We start from the raw sequence: 19,666 nt of genomic DNA on the forward strand, positions 1-19,666 counted from the left end.
TCTCTGACAACATACGTGCTGAAAATTAAACATTTTTAGTGTAATAATTTAGATATTTTAAAGTAAAAGTCCCTAAAAGTGTATGATTCAACTTTTTCCTATGGTCCAGTGTTAAAAAAGTTAACAAAAATCTCAATTAATCGGAATATCGTATCGCAATACTTGTAGAATTGCAATACTTAAAAGTCGCAATACTTAAAAATCGCAATACATATCAAATCGGCACCCAAGTATCTTGATAGTTTTGAATCGGGAGATCGATGTATCGTCCCAGGGAAAAAAGGACTAGAGGACTAGGTGGCGATTGTCCACACTCACCATTAAAAATATATTCTGTCAACGCATACTAGAAGATGTAGGTCTTTCACAAAAATGAATAATATTTTTTATGCTACCACATGTTATAACAAAAGAAGCTGGTTTGGTACTTTTACAAAGATATATATTTACCAGCTGTGACAGTGACGGTGGTATTGTTTTCACCTTGTGTGTGTGTGTGGCGCAGTGCAGACACCCCCTTCCCCGCTGCCGTAGTTTCAGCTGGGAGATTGTGTGCGCGTGTGTGTAATTTGCTTTGATGGAGGAATTAAAGCAATAATAACAGGTGACGACTCAAGTTGCATGCAGTATCAATATTATAGAAATATTTTCATGACAACTTTTACAGATAACATGCCATTTTTTTTTAACAGCTAATAGATACAGACGGTTCAATTACACTCTCTAGAGAAACCAATGAGAAACTCTTCCCGCACTGCTCACAGGCTTCTCTCCAGTACAGATACGCTGATGATACTTTAAAGATCCAGATTGGCTGAAACTCTTCCCACACTGCTCACAGGTGTAGGGCTTTTCTCCAGTATGAGTCCTCTGATGAACCTTTAAAGTTTCCGGGTATCTAAAACTCTTCCCGCACTGCTCACAGGTGTAGGGCTTCTCTCCAGTGTGGATACGCTGATGATACTTTAAAGATCCACATTGGCTGAAACTCTTCCCGCACTGCTCACAGGTGTAGGGCTTCTCTCCAGTATGAGTCCGCTGATGAACCTTTAAATTTTCAGAGTATCTGAAACTCTTCCCGCACTGCTCACAGGTGTAGGGCTTCTCTCCAGTGTGGATACGCTGATGACACTTTAAATATCCACATTGGCTGAAACCCTTCCCACACTGCTCACAGGTGTAGGGCTTCTCTCCAGTGTGGCTACGCTGATGATACTTTAAATATACAGATCGCCTGAAACTCTTCCCGCACTGCTCACAGGTGTAGGGCTTCTCTCCAGTGTGGATACACTGATGATACTTTAAAGATGTAGATTGCCTGAAACTCTTCCCGCACTGCTCACAGGTGTAGGGCTTCTCTCCAGTGTGGATACGCTGATGATACTTTAAAGATGTAGATTGCCTGAAACTCTTCCCGCACTGCTCACAGGTGTAGGGCTTCTCTCCAGTGTGGATACGCTGATGATACTTTAAAGATGCAGATTGCCTGAAACTCTTCCCGCACTGCTCACAGGTGTAGGGCTTCTCTCCAGTGTGGATACGCTGATGATACTTTAAAGATGCAGATTGCCTGAAACTCTTCCCGCACTGCTCACAGGTATAGGGCTTCTCTCCAATGGAGATACTCTGACGATTCAGATACTCTGAGTAAGACCAGTCACAGCAGTATGGTTTCTCCACAGTGTCGGCACGTTGCTGCGGATCCATTTGTTCTGCCATGAAACTCTCCTCACCTTCACCATAAGGTCCGGCTGGATTTGTGGCCGTCTGTTGCTATGAAGCAAAAATATGTAATAATAATAATGATAATAGATTAAACTTATATAGCGCTTTTTATAGATCTCAAAGACGCTTAACACATTCGGGGGGAAAACGGTGTGAGACAAACAGGAGACGAACGACAAAAACAGGCGACATACACAGGCACGTTGACAGAGAAAGATAGGAAACGTGTAAGAGAGGATATTAATTTGTGGCGCTCACTAATAATACATGAAGAAGTGACCTGTCAATAACTAGTTTTCAATATTAAAACAACAGAGAGTGCAGTATTGCACTTAACAATGGAACAAAACCACATCATGTTTCAGGCATCCTGAATGTTATAAAGTTATAAATTTGGCATGGCGGACGAGTCTAGATACTACAATTCCCATGAGCCTCTGTCACTGTTGTCATGGAGAAAAGGCTAGTCAGAGTTGTGAATCAGAGCGGTAACAAATTCAAAACACGTAGTTGTTACAGTTGCAAACAAAAAACGTCATTTGAAGATGCAGATTGTGTTTTCAGTAATATCATTTTAAGCTCTGTGATTGGATGTTTCTTGCAGAAATGCACCTTGGGAGTGGTAGTTAATGTCGACGTTTTTATGTACACAGGCTTACACCTTTGACTTTTTATCAAAGAACCAGATATTTTCTGTCAGTCACGTAACATTGTTTATGGGAAAAATGAATGGGACTTTTACTTGAACTAAACAGACAACAACTCTTTATGTTTACCTCTGCTGATGAGCTCATTGTGCTGCTGGTGGTTATCTCCACTTCTACCAGATATCCCTCCATCTGTGAGTCAACTCTGTCATCATCAAATAAAGACAGGGAAAACATGAATAAACAAGTGTCCATATGCAAGATAACCAGTCAGACACATGCAACTTTGAATAAAGCTAAACCTACATCTTGCTAACTTACTTTGTTATCCTACATAAATACGGCAGTAGCTAAATTCAATCATTATATAGAGAAGAAGTAACAGTTGGCTAACTAGCTTAGTTTAACAGAGTAGAAGCAACTGCCATCTGACTCTGGAAGAATTCATATGATTTCACACATCAAACATTTAAAGTGTGGCTATTCATACAGTCAAACTGCTATTTTGAATTCAACAGTGTGTTTCACATCACAAGAATCTTTACTTTAGCTTCAACTTCACAAGAGGACCAGTTATAATTTACAGAACAAACTTATAAATCAGCTGATTTCTATAGTTATTTTGAATGCCAAAATGTTTTACAGTTTTTTGTACAGCGTAACATTAAAGACTAAAAGTATACACCAGCTGCACAAAGCTTATCTGTTCTCACCGTTTCTGTGTTGATGAAGTGCTTTGACGACAGATGCACTGATGGTCTCCGTGGTGACCGTGAGTGAATCCGATCCAAAATAAATTTTTTTTTTTTAAAAATAAACACTCCAAGCCATGAAGCAGTCTCTGCATTAATATAATTTCATAACAAACTGAATATAAATAAAAACAAGTGGAAAACAAAATTTCTGCTTGGGTTCTGTTTTTTTTTTTTATTTGTTTTAAATGAAGGAAGTTTTTATGGTCTTTGTAACTTTTGACTTTGTTGTGGATGTTAATCATTCTTCAGTTGCTGCAATGAATATTGCATTGCAAGAGTGGATATAACAGGGTAAATAAATCTAATAAATAAATCAAAGCAGTCAGTCATGTTTTGCAGACGTTCTACACAACTTGGCAATTTTACTTAAAGTACTCAAAACTCCGGGAGCTGCGTCCGTTCTCTTCCCGGCGAGCTGTGACCACACACTTTACGGCCCCACTAACGTGGGTTCTGTTGTCACCATAACAACTAACAACAATCACCATTTTCTTTTGTACTAGTCAAATTACTACAACAAACGATTCAATGACCATTCTTCTCCTATTTTATTTCTATGGTCGCAACTGTGCAAGATGCAGTCACGAAACTTTACAGGTGTGTAGTTGAGATCAAAATAAAGGTTGAGTTTGAAGATGGGCATGGTCCGAGCAAAGGGGGCGAAGGGCCCATTCGCCCCCCCCCCACCTTTACGCCCATGGCCAGATGTGGCGTCATGAAACTTTCCAGGTGTGTAGTTGAGATCAAAATGAAGGCCGTGTTCGAAGATTGGTGTGATCCAAGCAAGGGCGCTGGAAGTAGGGATGTAGGAAGTGGGGAAGGGGCCATAGGCCCCCTCAGTTTACGCCCCTGGTCCGATTTGGCATCGCGGCTAGTGGCCTATAGTCATAACTATTTTCTGTTGCATAAGGTTAAATGTATTGTATAAGTGAATGTCCATGTATGATTTGTTTTTCCACCAGATTTCATATGACCTCACAGGATCACTCACAAGAAACAAGGACTCCTTTCCTCAGAATCTCCTGTTTACGATGAAGTGTAAGTACCCAATGAATAACACGCGTCAGAGCACATTGTGGCGTCAGAGCACACTTGATCACAAAGATGCACTCTTGTCTAAACTAACAGCACACAGAGCCACTCTTTGTCTAAGTGTGGTTGTGTGTGCGTGTGTGCGTGTGTGTGTGTGTGTGTGTGTGTGTGTGTGTGTGTGTGTGTGTGTGTGTGTGTGTGTGTGTTTCATCCCATATGCAGCAGACAGCACCGTCTGTGTGTATATTGTCTATAGAAGGTGCCAGATGTGGGGTGTTGTGGTTAGCAGGACACAGGCAGTCGTTGTGTGACTGCCAGGCTAGCCTCGCATCCAGCAGCCTAATTGCTATAATTTCCATGATGAGGCTAATCTTCTAAAGGCTAGCCCTTCACTCACACTTGGCTGTTGTCCCTCCGTCTGACCGAGTCGATGCGTCGCTGCCATTTAGCCGCACACACTGATATACGTACTACGTGGTTTCTTCTTATCGCTGTCATCCCCTCCCAACTTTAAGCTTAAGCCTTAAAGCTAATAGGAGAGCAGAGGGATATACGTAAGTCTATATTCAGGTGGTGGCAATGATTGCTTTAGATGAAAAGACAATTACCCTTGGAGCCGTGTGTAGTTAAGTCCTTAAATGAGACCAGGATTCATGTTTGTTTTTCTTTGCTTGGTACGCCTACCTGCCATCATCCTTTCCCCTTTCACTCTCTCTCTCTCTCAGCCTTTCAGCTGAGAGCCACACGCCCACGTTCACACACATGTTGTTTGGCTTACTGAATGAGCTCATTGTTGTTGTGGACCGCTCCACGTGTTGGTCCACCCCCTCTTGTTGCCTGACTGATTGTTTACATGGAGTCTAACTTTATGCCTCCTCCCCACACTCCTCCTCTGATGCCTTTCTCCTTCCTTTCCTTGTTTACATCCTCCCCACTGCTCTTCCCGCCTTTCTTTCTTTCCATCTGTTCATTCCACCTTTTCCTTACTCTCCTCCACCCCCTTATTTCCACCAATGCCGTTGCTTCTTTTCATCATTATTTTCCTCCCTCTCTCTCTCTCTTTCTGTATGTGCTTTTTCCCCGGCAGCCAGTGAGAGTGTGTTACTGCAGCAGCTCTTCCAGTCCAAGCTGACTCAGACTGGTTCTCTGGTGCCAGCAGCCCATGGCCGTGCCGGGCTGAGGGGGACTAAAGCTGCCCTGTTGCTCCACAGGATGTCATCAGCCTCCCTTGTCACTGCCAACACTGTCCCCCAACAGCCCCGGAGGTACCATGACCTTACCAAGGTACAATACACTGTTCACAGAGTGGTGAGTACAGGACTTTATGAACCACGCATACAGCAAGTCTGTTGTTGCACTGTAGCTACGGTGAACTCAAAAATACACTTGGCATCAAAGGATGTTGAAGGCCTAGCTCATTTTCTGGTCATTAAATATATTCTCATCATTTGGCAATTAGATTTGAGGTTCAAATGGTGCATTACTCATACAATCTTCTGAAACTATGCAATAAAATGAAGGAATTGATGAGCTGAACATCAGTGACAACCAGTCACAAGGTCTTTGTTCCGACAGGGCAACCGACTGCCGATCAATGGACAGACAGGCATGGTATTTTTGGAAAAAACAACAACAATCTAATTTAATCTGCTTCCCACCACAGTGCTATATATAAACCTCTGGGAATTGGATTTGTTTCAGATACGGTAGAAACTCCACAAGCAGGCATACAAATGCACACACAGTCATGTGATCACACAATTTTCTAATAAGGTAAAATCATGAAAACACAGATCACACACATACAAATATTCTTTTTTCACTCCATCCTCCCCCTCTCTGTAGCTCTGTCTACATTTGATCTTTTTTAATGTCTTGGAAAGCATATTGTACTGGTGCACATGTGTGACTGGAAAGGCTTGCTGGTTGTGTAACCTCCTGGGGGTCCTGCCTGCTGTCTCTGTGGCTCATTAGCCATCTAGAGAATAGGCTTACATAAGACCCCTTTCACCTCCCAGATCTGTCCCAGCCGCCTTATACGGTAACATTAAGTGATATTGCAGTACTACACTGGGGGTAGAGACAATTAATAAGGCAATAAATGCCATTGGCCGGGTTGGGCTGTTAAGCATGTGAAACAGAATAACTGGGAATGACAGAGAAGTGGTCTAATGTGACTGGTTAGTGTGCTTTGCAAACATCCTGCACAGAATCAAGACAAAAAGGATTTTTGAGTTTTGATCTCTAGTGAAAGCCACGGAGCCTAATGTGATTTTAGTTAATATGTGATGATTATGTTGTAATGATTCCATATTCCTCAGTGGCCACTTGAAGTAAGGTGCAGAGCTATCTCATATTTTTTGTTTCCTTTCCATTGTCAGATCTTGAAGAAGAAAGGCTCAAGCTCCTTCCTCCAAAGGCTAGAGCGTTGTGGGCCCATCACAGTGGCTGTCCAGCTGAGGGTAAGAACCACTCACCACACATTTGTAGTTTTTAGACAGGGTCAGGCCTAATTCTTGGTCTCTGAGTCATAAACCATGACGCTTGTTGACTCATTTTGCCTCACAGCAAGAAGGTCTGAATCTGCCGGCCGCAGGATTCTTTCTGTGTGGAGTTTGAATGTCTTCTGCATGGGTTTTCTCCCACGCTATTTTCCCCCACAGTGAAAAGGCATGCAGGTCAGGTGTTGGAACTCTAAATTGTCCATAGGTGTGAATGTGTTTGTCGGTCTGAATATGTTAGCCCTGTAAGAGTCTCGCGTCCAGCTGACAGTGTGCCCTGCCTCTTGCCCAATGCAATGATTTTGGAGTTTGTTTGGAGTGATTGTTATTACCATAACAATCATCTACTACAGCACATATACAACAGTCCAGAAGTGTTACGGCCGGACCGCACTGGGAACGTGAGCAGCTGAAGTGATGCATCTCTCACGCGTGTGGTGTCCACACTGACAGCATTTCTGCTGCTGCGCTGCTACTGCCAGCCCTTTCTTTCTACATAGAATTTGCCTTTCATAATGGCCATTTCACTTCATTATAAATGTCATTTATATTTATTTTAGACAGAAAAGGTTTAGAAATGAGTGCTCATTTGTAATAATCCACAATTATAAGCTGTTACTATTCATTCATGGAGCCCTGCAAATCGCTGCATTTTACACTTTCCTGCAAATATTTCAGAATAAAAGCCTTGTGTTAACAAATAAAGGAATTATGTCCACAGAAAAAAAAAATGCAAGAGGGCTTTTATTTTGAAACAGACAGGAAGTGTTGAGTTGAAAATAAATATGAACTTTTTTCATGTCTGTGAAATTCTACAGATATAGACATTGAAATAATTGTAATAATGTTGCTGGTATGATGTCATTATACTGTCAAAAGATCATTTTCACTGTCTGTTGTTGCTGTGAACTGTGCGACATGCGAAAAAATAGACGAGACCTCGAATCTCTAGAAGAGATTGACACGCAGCTGTGCCGCACCTGGGTGGCGAAATAAAAAGCCAAGAGGTTTTGCGACGCACACACGTGCTCACATTCCCAGTGTCGCCCAGTCGTTGGGGAAAGGTCACAATACAAGTTTAATTTACTGTTTTAATGCCAATCAGATGAGAGCAATCCGTTCATTTACATTTGTCTTTATTTCACTGAATACCTGTTCCCTACATACCTGCAAGCGTCTGGATCAGATCTCAAATGAAAGCAAGGATTTGTTAATGGAACTTAAGGTTTTTAGTGAATTGTTCTCGTCTCATGAAATCGCTGCAGGGCACTGTGATTTCATAACTATATAAAGCAACAATAATATTCATTTAGAGGAAAGTAGTTCAGTGTCTGCTGGTGACGCAAGGGGGTTGAAATGTGGCTCGGAGAAGCAGTACCTTTTGGCTTGAATGAAGCCAGTGTGTTGCACAATCACAGTTGTGGGCTTGCGGTGGACGAGTCCCTCAGGGAAGGAGAGAGTGGGCTGAAGAATGATGCTGTACCAAGCCAAGCATGAAGCCCTCCACATGAATGAATGAATGAACAATGAACAACAAGCACTGTGTGCCGTGCGCACTCATTTGTGCATGTGCATGCGCGTGTTTGGAGGGAGGACGGCAATGTAAATGCTGGTCTTGATGTTCAAAGATGAGGGATGAGGTGTTGATCGTTGATGCTCAGGGTTGCAGAGCATAGACTGACGTCAGTTTGACAAGCGGCAGAAACACAGATGTAAGCGTTTACTTGGATGTGGTTGTGTTGGTATATGTGTGTGTGAGCTCTCCCACACTCACACACCCTTCGGAAGAGCAAAGAGCTCTTTGTGTTTTTGCTTCCTCCAGAGGCAAAACAACCCCCCCAAAAATCAGACCACTTTGTCTCAAACACTTTGTGATCTCACTCCAGTTGCAAATCAAGTTACAACATCAAAAGAAGCCATGGAGCCCTTCCTTCTCTTAGCTAATACCTAGAGAATAGTAAATGTTGTTAATCAGAGCACAACATATTGCTCGTTCTGTTATGATCGTAAAATTACCACAGAGAGCTTTCAACTGTATCTCCTTTCCTTTTCCCCTCTTTCAGAACTCGCTGTCAGAGGTGATCAGTAAGCTGCAGGCTTGCACTCCTCACTTCGTGGAGTGTGTGCGCCCCAACGCCAGCGGTCAGCCAGACAGTTTTGACAGCTTCCATGTGTCCACCCAGCTGCAGTACATTGGGGTGCTTGAGATGGTGCGCATGATCCGTTACGGCTACCCCGTCCGCCTGTCCTTCCCGGGCTTCCTCAGCAGGTCAGTGCCGGAGCATGTTGCATAATTAAGAGCGCTGTAACTGTCATAACTCGTCTCGTTCTGTCTCTGTATGCTGATTCATTCACTTCACAGCAACCTCTTCTCTTTCAGCTTCCTATTTAAGGGAAAGGTCTTAAAGATGATGGATTGCTCTGCTTCCTCTCTCTGATCTCAGTTGTTCAGATGCATTACACTCCCAGCAGGTCACTGCGATCTCGGTCAGTTTATATGTGACAGGGCAAGCAGGTCAAAGTAAGCTGAAAGCTTGACAGCCTTCTCTACATGTGCAAATGAATGGAAGGGCATATACTCTGTTCAGGATCACTCGCTCACCTGGGGACAGACACATTAGCATCGACAAGTCACAGCAACCCTTACTGTTAGAAGGGCAAAATGACCTTGAATGGCTTTTTTTAGTGTGATGGGAGTCTATTGCAGCTGATGAATGCCACTATCACATTTCCACATGTCAGCCCGACACAGACACACATTAACCACTCGGTTGTTTTTAAGGTCTCCGTGCCCCCACACTTGAATGTTAGTCATTATTTCTCCCCATCACCTCTTTTCATGACTCTTTCACTATGTTCCCGGCTTTCCTGTAAAGTGGTAGATCCCTGTTCCCTACTTAAACTGCTCCTCGACTCCATCTCACTAGCCTCTTTTTTCTTTTTGTGAAGCAGAGAGAATGATGTGTTTCTGTCACACCACCTCTCCTCCATTTCTTTATCTCACTTTATATCCCTCTCAGTTTGGCTCTTCCTGTTCCTCTGATTCTGAGAGCCAGTGGCATACAGAGAGGATTTAGCTCTAAGTCTCTCTCTCTCTCTCAATTCAGTTCAATATGCTTTATTGGCATGAATGTAACAACATTGTCAAGCATTCAGTGATTTTGTTTTAATTATGTGTCCCTGTTTTGCAACATTCATTCACATGTTGTGCCGTTAAGTTTGCTGCATGTCCCTCTCCTAATAGAATCTGTTGCTTTTCACTCTCATCTAGCTCTGTGAAGTTTGGGATTAACAAATCGATTTTTCCACTCTGAAGTATTCCACTCTGATATTATTATATTTGTCACATTTTTTTTTTTATTAGTCTCTCCCAGCCTCCCTCTCTCTCTCTCTCTCGCTCTCTCTCTCTCTCTCTCTCTCTCTCTCTCTCTCTCTCGTTCTTTTTGGGGATAAAGGGATCAACATGAACATTCCTGCCAGATAATAAGAGAGGACAAAGCTGGTCACATGACCCCCCCAAAAGTTTCCACTACCCTGCTGTAAACGTCATCACATCACCACACACACACACACACACACAGACACACTGTAAGTGTGTGTCCCAAACGTCCTAAAAGAGGAAATACGATAAATCAAGATCACTGTCTTAATTCAAACAATAAGCAGCTACCCGATCACTGTAGAGAAGCAGGTTTATTGCCAAGTAGGTTTTCACATACAAGGAATTTGCCTTGTTAGTTTGGTGCACAACAGTCACGATAAACATAGTAAGAGAAAAGAAAAAACAAGTACTGCAAAAGTCAAGAATCATAATATAAAATAGGAATTTACAATAGTGTTTTAAAATGAATGTTCAAAATATATTTTTTTTTTTTAAAGTTATTTTTTTTTGAGGGCATTTTCCATTTTTATTGACAGGACAGTGGATAGAGTCTTGAAAGGGGGGAGAGAGAGAGTGGATGCGGAAAGGGCCACAGGCCGGATTCGAACCCGGGCCGCCGCGGTCAGGACCAAGCCTTAATACATGGACGCCCGCTCTACCAACTGAGCTAACCCAGGCGCCAATGTTCAAAATATTGAGTAAACAAATTTGCAATTGCTCACAGTATGAAGAATATGAGCAAAAAATGATAAGCCAAGAGGTGTTGTTGAAGTGTGCTGCATTTATTGTCTGACACTTCACTTATTTTCTTGTCAAACATACACCAGGTGAAATAGATCATTGAAACCCATATATAATAGATTTTCATAAGGGAAAACCTGAAAAGGGAATTGAATCTGGAGAGCCATGTCAAATGGTGAAGTGAAACCAATATACATTCTGGTGTTGTCTGTCCATAAGCTGCCGCCAGCTCCTTTGTGTTTTTGATGGATATACATTGTAGAGCCGACGCTTGTTGTTCACGCTGTAATTGAAAGATTCCTGGTGAGGGTTTTGTGAAAGCTGTTTGTTAAGCCACGTGTGTGTGCGTGGGTATGTGTGTGTGTGTGTATTGTGTGTGTGATGTGGTAGTGACTGTCATATAAATGTAGGCAGCTCTGTGTTGTATGATATTCTCTGTTAGCAATGGGTTTGACCAGCAGATTACTGAGCATCACAAGGGCCGGCTGGTCGCCAGAAAGCGGACGCTAAACCGTTTGCTGGGCTGGGTATAAACCACACGACTTCTATTGCACATTCGTAATCTAAAGTTCAAGTTGTTTGATTGCATCATGCATGGATAGAGCTTATTGTTCCAGGATAACTGGTTGAGAAAGGTCCGGATGAGTTTAAACCCAAGCAAAAGTGTAGCATCGCTGGGTTCACCTCAGCTTCGAAAGCAGGGGCTAACCTGACCTGCCCGATGGTTTGTTACACAGAACCATCTGAGAAGCCGTCGTTGAAAACTGCTTGGAAAAGGGCAGGCGCTTTCAAAAAAATACTTGGCAGCTGATTGGATGAACCATCTGTCAATCAAACTCTGCCAGTCAGACTCGGGAGAAGAGCGAAAACATCTTTCACATGGAGGAAAAGCCTTCAGTGGCGTTCTTTGCTCTTCTTTCAATGAAGAAATACTCTCCAGTTCTGATATAACTGATGATATTGCAGCATCTACGCTAACTTCTTTAGGAGCCGTCATTGTTGTTTAGTTCAAACAGTTGCCTCGCCATGTCGCCTCACACACACCTAAACCACGCCTGTAGCTGCCAGAAGCTCCTCACAGGATGCTGATTGATCCGTGATCTGGCTTGTCGTCCACAAAAGTATTACTTGAAGCCTGACAAGATGGATTTTCACGAGATGTGATCCCGCGATTCTCACGTGATCTTGTGACATTGCGAGAATCCAGCTGCCAAGCAAGGTTGCAAAGATTTTCATGCAGAGCATCATTCACCAAGGCCTAACTTACTGCTGGAGCATTTGCCGATTATGAGCATTTGAAGTGTCTTTCACTCATCTCCCTCCCAAATGGTAGCACCCCAGAGGTGAAGCCAACAGAGGGTTCAGTGATATCATATAGAGGACAGTAGTCAGAACATGGGCGGAGCGAGAGAACCGTCATTTGTACATACAAAGAAGAATTCTGCTCCAGCTAGTGAAGTGGATGGATGCATAAACCTTACGATGAGAGCCCTGACGGTAACATTGGAAGCAGCACTCCACACTCCTCAGTGGACTCAGCAACTGCATTACTGCGTTGTTGTAAAGAATGCAGATGCGTTGCTGTCTCTTGTTCTGTAACTGGATGATAGATGTACTGTAGATCTGCTGGAAAAATCTCAGACAGTCTGGCAGGCAGATGCTCCCATAATGTGGGAGGGGGATGGCCTGTTGAGTATGAGATCATGAATGAGACTTTCATCCTCTCATTAACCTCCTTTACACATCTCATTAAAATTTGTCTCGTATCCAGATTGTATCTAGATATGATTTAACCGGATTACAGTTACACCTGGTATTAATATGTGTCTCCAGTGTCCACATAGAGATCTGATAGAGATCCGACTGCTCTGTCTGAAAGGGCTGAGACGAAGCCTCCGCAGGCTTGCTTTACGTACATTTCCACCCATGTAGTAGTTTTGGGCAGCCCGTCAGAAGAGGTTAATTAAAAATTGCAAGTTGTGTTAATGCGTTAAAGGAGTTAGTCGCATTAAAACTAATTTTCATTAATTATTATCGTGTTAACTTTTAACAGCCCTAAAAATATGCTTTAAGCTTTGTAGAAGCCCCACATGTATGCGTTTTACCAGAGAGCAGTAAATTGCTGTTCCGTGTTTAAGATGCACAGCACAAGGCAATACAATACAGAAACTGTCATTTTGGGCAAGCTACTTGAAAAATGTTACTCATTAATTACTCTTTACTGGAAATTATACTGAAACCAATATCGACACTCCCATCCACCTACTGGTAAAACAGCAAACAAGTTGAATCCTCAAAATGTTGAAGTAACCAAATTTTAAATTGTAATCCCACTTATTACTCAAATGATGATTAATCAAATGATGCTTTATTCAGCAATGCGTTACTGCCCAGACTCACTCGCACTGGTTTGTGTGCATTACGTATGAGTGTCTTGTGTTCATACAAATGGACCTTTTGAGTGTGCCTTTGTCTGACGTGTTTCCCCGTTGTGCTGTTTATACATTAAGGCCATGCTTAATTTGAGTGGCTGCCACACACAAAGACACCAGTCAGCCCAGCCCCGAGTGCCATTCATATCTCTCTGTCTCTCCTCCACCGGGTTCAACACAGACACGGCCAATGAATGAACACAGCCATGGCCAAGTGGGGGTGGACAACACTGCTGTCTTCACAGAGCCCCTTCTCACTCAATTTCTTATCCTTTTCCTCACGTGCTCTCTCTCTTCTGAACCATTTTTTTTTTTTTCTTTCATCTTCCTGACACCAATATTTTTTTATTTCTTTCAGTCTCTTCATTTCAGTTTTTATCTTTCCTTTTTTTTTCTCTCTCTCTGCCCGTTTCTCTCATGTGCGCACACACTATCGCAATTTTGTCTTGTTTCTTATTTCTTTCCATTTGTCACTCTTTCAAAACAAGCCCTGGCCCTTGACTAATCAAACTGACAGGACAATAAATCAACCATTAATCTTGAGGTTGCTATATTCTCTCGAACACAAACACACACTTGCACGCTGGAACCACGCGGTCCACTTTCTCTAAGTCATAGTGGCCGCCTGAAGCAAATTACATTATTGTCCTGGTAACCAGAGTGATTTATGAGGAAATCTATTTTACTGTTGCTTTTATTTGTCTTTTATGATACACTATGTGTTTTGCGGCCAGATTTATTTTCTGCCAATGTGTAAGGTCAAATACCACCACTTGAACCTTGTTTCTCTCCTCAGTTCTTCATTGTTACAAAGTGGATGAGAAAGAGGCATCAGTATTCATAGAGTATGTCACAAAATGCATCTCCCAAGCGTGTAGGTCATGTTTTCTATATGTCCAGTTTCATGTGCGTCCTTGTTACCTCCCACTGATGGATAAACACACACTTTTGTAGGTCATTAAGTTACCTACGGAAGAATATCCATCATTTCAGACTGACCACTGGGATGAAAATCCATGACTAAACTAAGCCAATAGGCTTTGAGAATGTGGCAACTGAATGTTTGTCTGATGGATAGGAGCAGCTTCAGAGAGGAAGTGAGTGGTTTAAATTCCAGCTGCGTTGCATTTACCACCTTTTGTGACGCTCACTAACAGTCATCTGATGGCCTGTTGGTCACAGAGAACCATATTAGCACCCTGTAGCCCTCCATTTAAACTCTTATCAAAGGGAATATTTCACTTCTTTGACTTCACATGAAGCCCCCTTGGGTCTTGTAAAAGTAGGGACCATCGATGGTTTTCATATCCTCGTAGGGGAGGTCATGGGTTTACAGAGTTCCTTTGTGTTTTATAGGCCCAGGGGGACAGCGTGTGCTGTCTACAGGACTGGTATTACCATACAGAGAGAGGGTTAGGTAGAGTTCAGACTGAACCCACTCCTGCAAATCAAACACATCCCACATTCACGTGCACTTACTTACTCACTATTGACAACACAAGTGGTTTATGCTTCCAGCCATCTGCTTGTTATATTTTCCTCATCATGTGTGACATCATCAGCTGGCTCTGCGTCTCATTGATAACAGAAGGCACCGAGCACTGACTGACAAAATGCACCGTCCAGCTGATATGAAGTTTGGGGGTTTTGTGTATTTGCTCGGCTGATATTCCTATTTAATTCCCAAAAATGTCATCATTTTGGTACTTATCTGTTAGGGGTGGGAATCACCAGAGGCCCCACGATAACATTATCACAATATGATACGATAAGCGATAAGATATATTGCGATATATTGCGATTTGTTAGCTTTTTTTTCAACTGCAAATTGTGCAGTTTGGCAATATCTGTTTTATCTAATAAGATACAGTTTTCACCCACAAATCTGGTCAAGGAACCCTATTGATAATGGCCATGCCAGTTTTTCCTCGCCAAAATTTAGCTGAACTTTGGAGCGTTATTTGGCATTCATCCCAACAAGCTAACATGACATGATTCCTTAGGTTTTTTCTAGTTTTCTTAAGATACCTGGATCTTAACTCTAGCTTTCAGACCGCTACAACCTCTGAAAGACAGAATAGTGTCCGAGCCCGTCAGCTAGCCAGTGGATATTTAAGAGGTTAATATTTTATATAATAACAGTTTGATACTTGACGTCTGTGTATCTATACAATATTGCCACGCAAAATATCCCGATACTATGCTTTATAAAAAAAATTCTCCCCCACCTCTATTATCTGTGCACATACGTTATATAATCTTACATATCCCTTTGGAGCTGTTGTAACAATGTGATGTGGCAAAGACAAAGATTGGACTGAAAAAATGGGGCTACCTAATAGTACTTACTGTATGTGCAAGGCCTCTGTATCAGCCATGTCAGTTTAACATAGCTTTATTTGTGATTTGTAAAATTTCAGGGTAATTTTACAAATGACTGATCTCCATCAGTTTCCAGATAAACAAATCATATTTACCCACAGCTCCTGGACAAAAATACAAGGATAAACTCTATCTGTTGTCTTAATAACAAGGAATTGTGTCTCCTGTGACGTCAACTTTCATATTTACATTTACTTACTGTATTTAACCAGTTGCATGTTCTTGTGCGTACAAAATCACAACTACATGTGAAATCTGTTGTTGAGTATGCCTATTATTACATTTCCATGTCATGAAAGCAGCAGGAGATGCATTACAGTATACAGCAGGACTCTTACTTGCCTTATTTTATGATTAATAATTTACAATATTTCTACAGTTCATGTGTAATTAGTATTGCATAACCATTTTACATAAAACACATTTTAAGATGTCACAGCAGGAAAGGCAGTATAATAATTAATAAAAAATAATGATGGCTGAATTCCATTTAGCTGCTTCAGTGTCATGGTCCTGGTATTGTGCATGCTGGCTCACTGTCACGGCTTACTGGGACACTCGAATAGAACAGAGCCATCATCAATGTTATTAGAATTGTTATGTATCTACTGTGAAAAAAGCACATAGTGTTTATTGTGTGCCTTTGGCTCCACCTTTATCTTAGTTTATTAAATGAGTCATTCTATGTAGTAGCATACGTTCAGTTGTAGCTAAACAACAGTGGGTGTATGATCTTTTTCTTATATAAGTATATTATTAGGGACATGTGTATCTTCACCGCCAGAAGGAACACACAGTGCGGCCAGTTACACCATTTTAACTACATTCACTTCTTCTTCTTCTTCAGTACAATTATGTCAACACTTGCAGACTGTGTGGCTGCTGTGTGTCTCTGGAGCAGGTGGAACGGGGCTCAAAAGGGCCCTTCTGAAGTAACTGCTTATGGAGGGGAGAATGTTGTGTCTTTACTCCAATAAATTTATTATTTTCATGTCTACACATTTAGAATTCACACCACATACAAAAACATACAAAACAGTAACGCACATATAAAGATCTGTATATTTTCTGTCATTGGGTTCGGTGTCAACATTTCTCTCGCTCACTCTCCCTTTCACCCCCACCGTCCCAGTCACAAACAAACCACTGTTTCCATCCAGCTGACCATTCATAGCAACGGTTGCCTATGGCAACACCAATAGGAACAGATGCTGTTTGGCTGGTCTGCCGTATGACCCCACTGACCTTTTGAACCCATTGTTTCTGAAAACTGGGGGTGTTACTGTGTCCCGGCTAAATGTTTAAGTTTAGCACTTCAGCTCTAATGTTTCTGTTTGTATTTGTGTTTCTCAGATATAAAGACCTCGTGGTCCCAACTTTGGGAGACAAGAAGAAATTGTCACCAGAAGAGAGATGTCGCTCAGTTCTGCAACAGTCCAAACTCCAGGGATGGCAGGTGTGTGTGTTTGTGTGTGTGTATGTGTTTGTCTTGCCACTTTTTCTGTCTCCATCAATAACAAAAGATTTGCCAAATGTCTTAATCCCTGACCCTCTATTTGAAAGATCCCATGGAATCTTTGACAACTCGTTCCAGCTGTCCCACCTCATCATCATTCTCCTCACACACACACGGCAGCATGAACCCGTCCGCCCCCCTCTCTCTGTCCTGTCTGCCAGACTGCTGTTGTGTCTGAGTGTGTGACCCCTACAGGTCACATCAGCTACCGCCTCACACACACATACACACTCCTCCACAATGCCCCGCAGACACCTTTTCATACGGCTCTGCTTTACACACTCGCACACACACTGCTCCTTCAAGTAGCGTGTGTTGGAATGAATAGTGTCTGTGGGAGCATGTCAGCCCCACAGTACTAAGCACCTGGTATAGAGTGACCTCTGTCGCCCCCCCCTAAATGCACTCTAAATCCAGGAAGTGAATGCAGTGTCAACATGCAAACTCTACACCCACCTATTATCATACATCATTGCTACATCGCTGCTCTATCAGCTAGCAAGTCACACTCTTCTGAGACTTCCAACAGAAGACATCCAGACTCTCAGAGGCTGATGATGATGGCAGTGTAGTGTGCAACAATGCTTTTGCATATAGATGACTTGTGTTGTTGTTGTGTGTGTAGATGGGCAGCAGCAAAGTGTTTCTGAGATACTGGCAGGCAGACCAGCTCAACGACCGCTGCTACCAGCTCCATAAAAAGATCATCACCTGTCAGAAAGGTAATATCCAAAATAACAAACCGTCAGCCCATGTTGTCCTTTTAGGTTCATATGTCTGTCTTTCCCTGACACCTCTGACGTCTCCTCTCCTCCTCTTCCTCTTCCTCATGTCTCAGTGGTGCGCGGCTGGCTGGCCAGACAGCGCGTTCATCACAGGCTGTCACTGCAGCAGAAAGAGGAGTGCGGCGTGCAGCGTTTCCTGCAGGGGGCGGAAGACATGGGGCTGCGAACCTACGACCAGCTGGTCATCCAAAACGCATCCGACATCGCACGAGAGAGCGACCGCCTGCGCTGCCATGGCAACAGCCTTCTCAACACCCTTGGCAGCAGCCCACCGCTTGGCGAGAGGCCTGAGCCGGTGGGCAAGGAGGAGGATCAGCCTGTCAGGAGGTAAATTAGCAAACACCCCCACAACTCACACGCCTTCATTCAAGCAATGTCGATGTGCAGTTATTCATTTTTTTTCTCCCATTTGTATTTCTGATGTTATTTTATCCCTATTCTCGCCAAATATTCATTTGATTAATTTGTGTTGTTTTGACGATAACTCACACTACTGATTACGTCACACTAATGCAGCCAATGAAGACTATATTACCACTGAAATAGGGCTTTTATTACTAACTGCAGTATAATTCATAACACTAAATGCAATGACCTCATAGTGACTGTATTTAAAATGGAAAGTAAACAATCAGCAGTTACTGTCATTCACAGGATTTATGACTGTATGAATCATTTGCCTTTATGTGTGTGTGTGTTTCTGCATGTGTGGGCCTATGTCTGCGCGACATGTGTTCTCTCTATTAATGATGTCATTGTATCCCTGTGCGCTGTAGGCTTTTAATTGTAAGTTTCATGATAGATAGTCAGATAATGAGCTGCCTTATCAGATCGTATTAGTATTGTGTTGCACCTATGGAACGCTATCCTTATCTCCACTTCACCTCATTCTAATATAACATATCATGCCTGTAGAAAATGGACTAACCCTGGAGGGCTGAGTTAGAAAGGGTTAAAAAAAAAAAAAAGAAGGTAATAATTAGCTTTCTGAAAAGTCACTTTCCTAATGTTTGAAAAACAGCAGCTTTGTTTATGGTAGTGACTTACGCATTTCAGCTCTAATAAACCTGTGAATACATGCATGTGATATATTTAATGAGCTCTTTAGTACGCTGCATAATAAATGCATTTATTATTTCAATAGCATGCAGGGGAAGCACTACCATTTGTGTTGATTGTTGCCATTGTTAATAATACTTTCATCTTAGCTTGACAATGATTGGTTACTAATATGCTAATGTATCAAGGCTTTCAGATAAAATGACAAAATATGTGTTTTCACTTAATTTTTTTAAGATTTGTTGTCTAACTCGCGGACACATACAAGAATTTTGCTTCTAAACATAATCTAATGTAAAAAAAGTTGCCTCACATCACTGACGTTTTTAACACTTTTGATATATTTTAACTATTAAATTAAGTTTTAACGTAAAGATAAAGCAATACATCGTGAAAGATGGAATGAAACATACACACACAGGATTTCTGTGTCCTCTGTATGTCCTTGTGCATGTAACATCTGCTGCTGGGACAAAAGACAGGAGCACAGGGAGGCTTCCAACAGGAGGGGGGGTGTCAGTAGGCGGACTGGGAGAGGAGTCACGGCTGTCGTGTTGTAGAAGGGAATAATATTCACCCAAACTCACCTAATTTCTCTGCCGTTTTTTTTTTTTAAATGCCTTCCCCCATCACCTACACACACGCTTGGCCACCCCCCGCCTGCAGTCCTGGGACCAACAGATGGCTCACACAGATTAGCAAAGGAAAT

The 19,666-nt window shown here is 42.3% G+C and overlaps 2 protein-coding genes across 6 annotated transcripts in view; one reads left to right on the forward strand and one right to left on the reverse strand.

Annotated features, from left to right (window-relative positions):
* myo16 (myosin XVI) overlaps positions 1–19,666 on the forward strand; it is a 118,038-nt gene that overhangs the window by 79,306 nt on the left and 19,066 nt on the right. For all 5 annotated transcript variants that reach the window (XR_005209494.1, XM_037789276.1, XM_037789275.1 and 2 more), the window contains 7 exons: positions 4,090–4,165; positions 5,247–5,443; positions 6,541–6,621; positions 8,724–8,929; positions 16,951–17,053; positions 17,739–17,835; positions 17,952–18,225. Coding sequence is in view for 4 of the 5 variants with exons in the window: in XM_037789276.1 (XP_037645204.1) it covers positions 4,090–4,165; positions 5,247–5,443; positions 6,541–6,621; positions 8,724–8,929; positions 16,951–17,053; positions 17,739–17,835; positions 17,952–18,225 (1,034 nt within the window). In the remaining variant the exon portion in view is untranslated. The remainder of the gene's footprint in view (positions 1–4,089; positions 4,166–5,246; positions 5,444–6,540; positions 6,622–8,723; positions 8,930–16,950; positions 17,054–17,738; positions 17,836–17,951; positions 18,226–19,666) is intronic.
* LOC119499961 (zinc finger protein 239-like) lies at positions 131–2,955 on the reverse strand. Its single transcript, XM_037789278.1, has one exon. It carries the CDS (start codon positions 1,717–1,719, stop codon positions 724–726), a length of 996 nt encoding a protein of 331 aa, XP_037645206.1. The 5' UTR covers positions 1,720–2,955; the 3' UTR covers positions 131–723.

The sequence above is a fragment of the Sebastes umbrosus genome, chromosome 13 (genome assembly GCF_015220745.1).
Source record: "Sebastes umbrosus isolate fSebUmb1 chromosome 13, fSebUmb1.pri, whole genome shotgun sequence".
NCBI classification, from domain to species: domain Eukaryota; kingdom Metazoa; phylum Chordata; class Actinopteri; order Perciformes; family Sebastidae; genus Sebastes; species Sebastes umbrosus.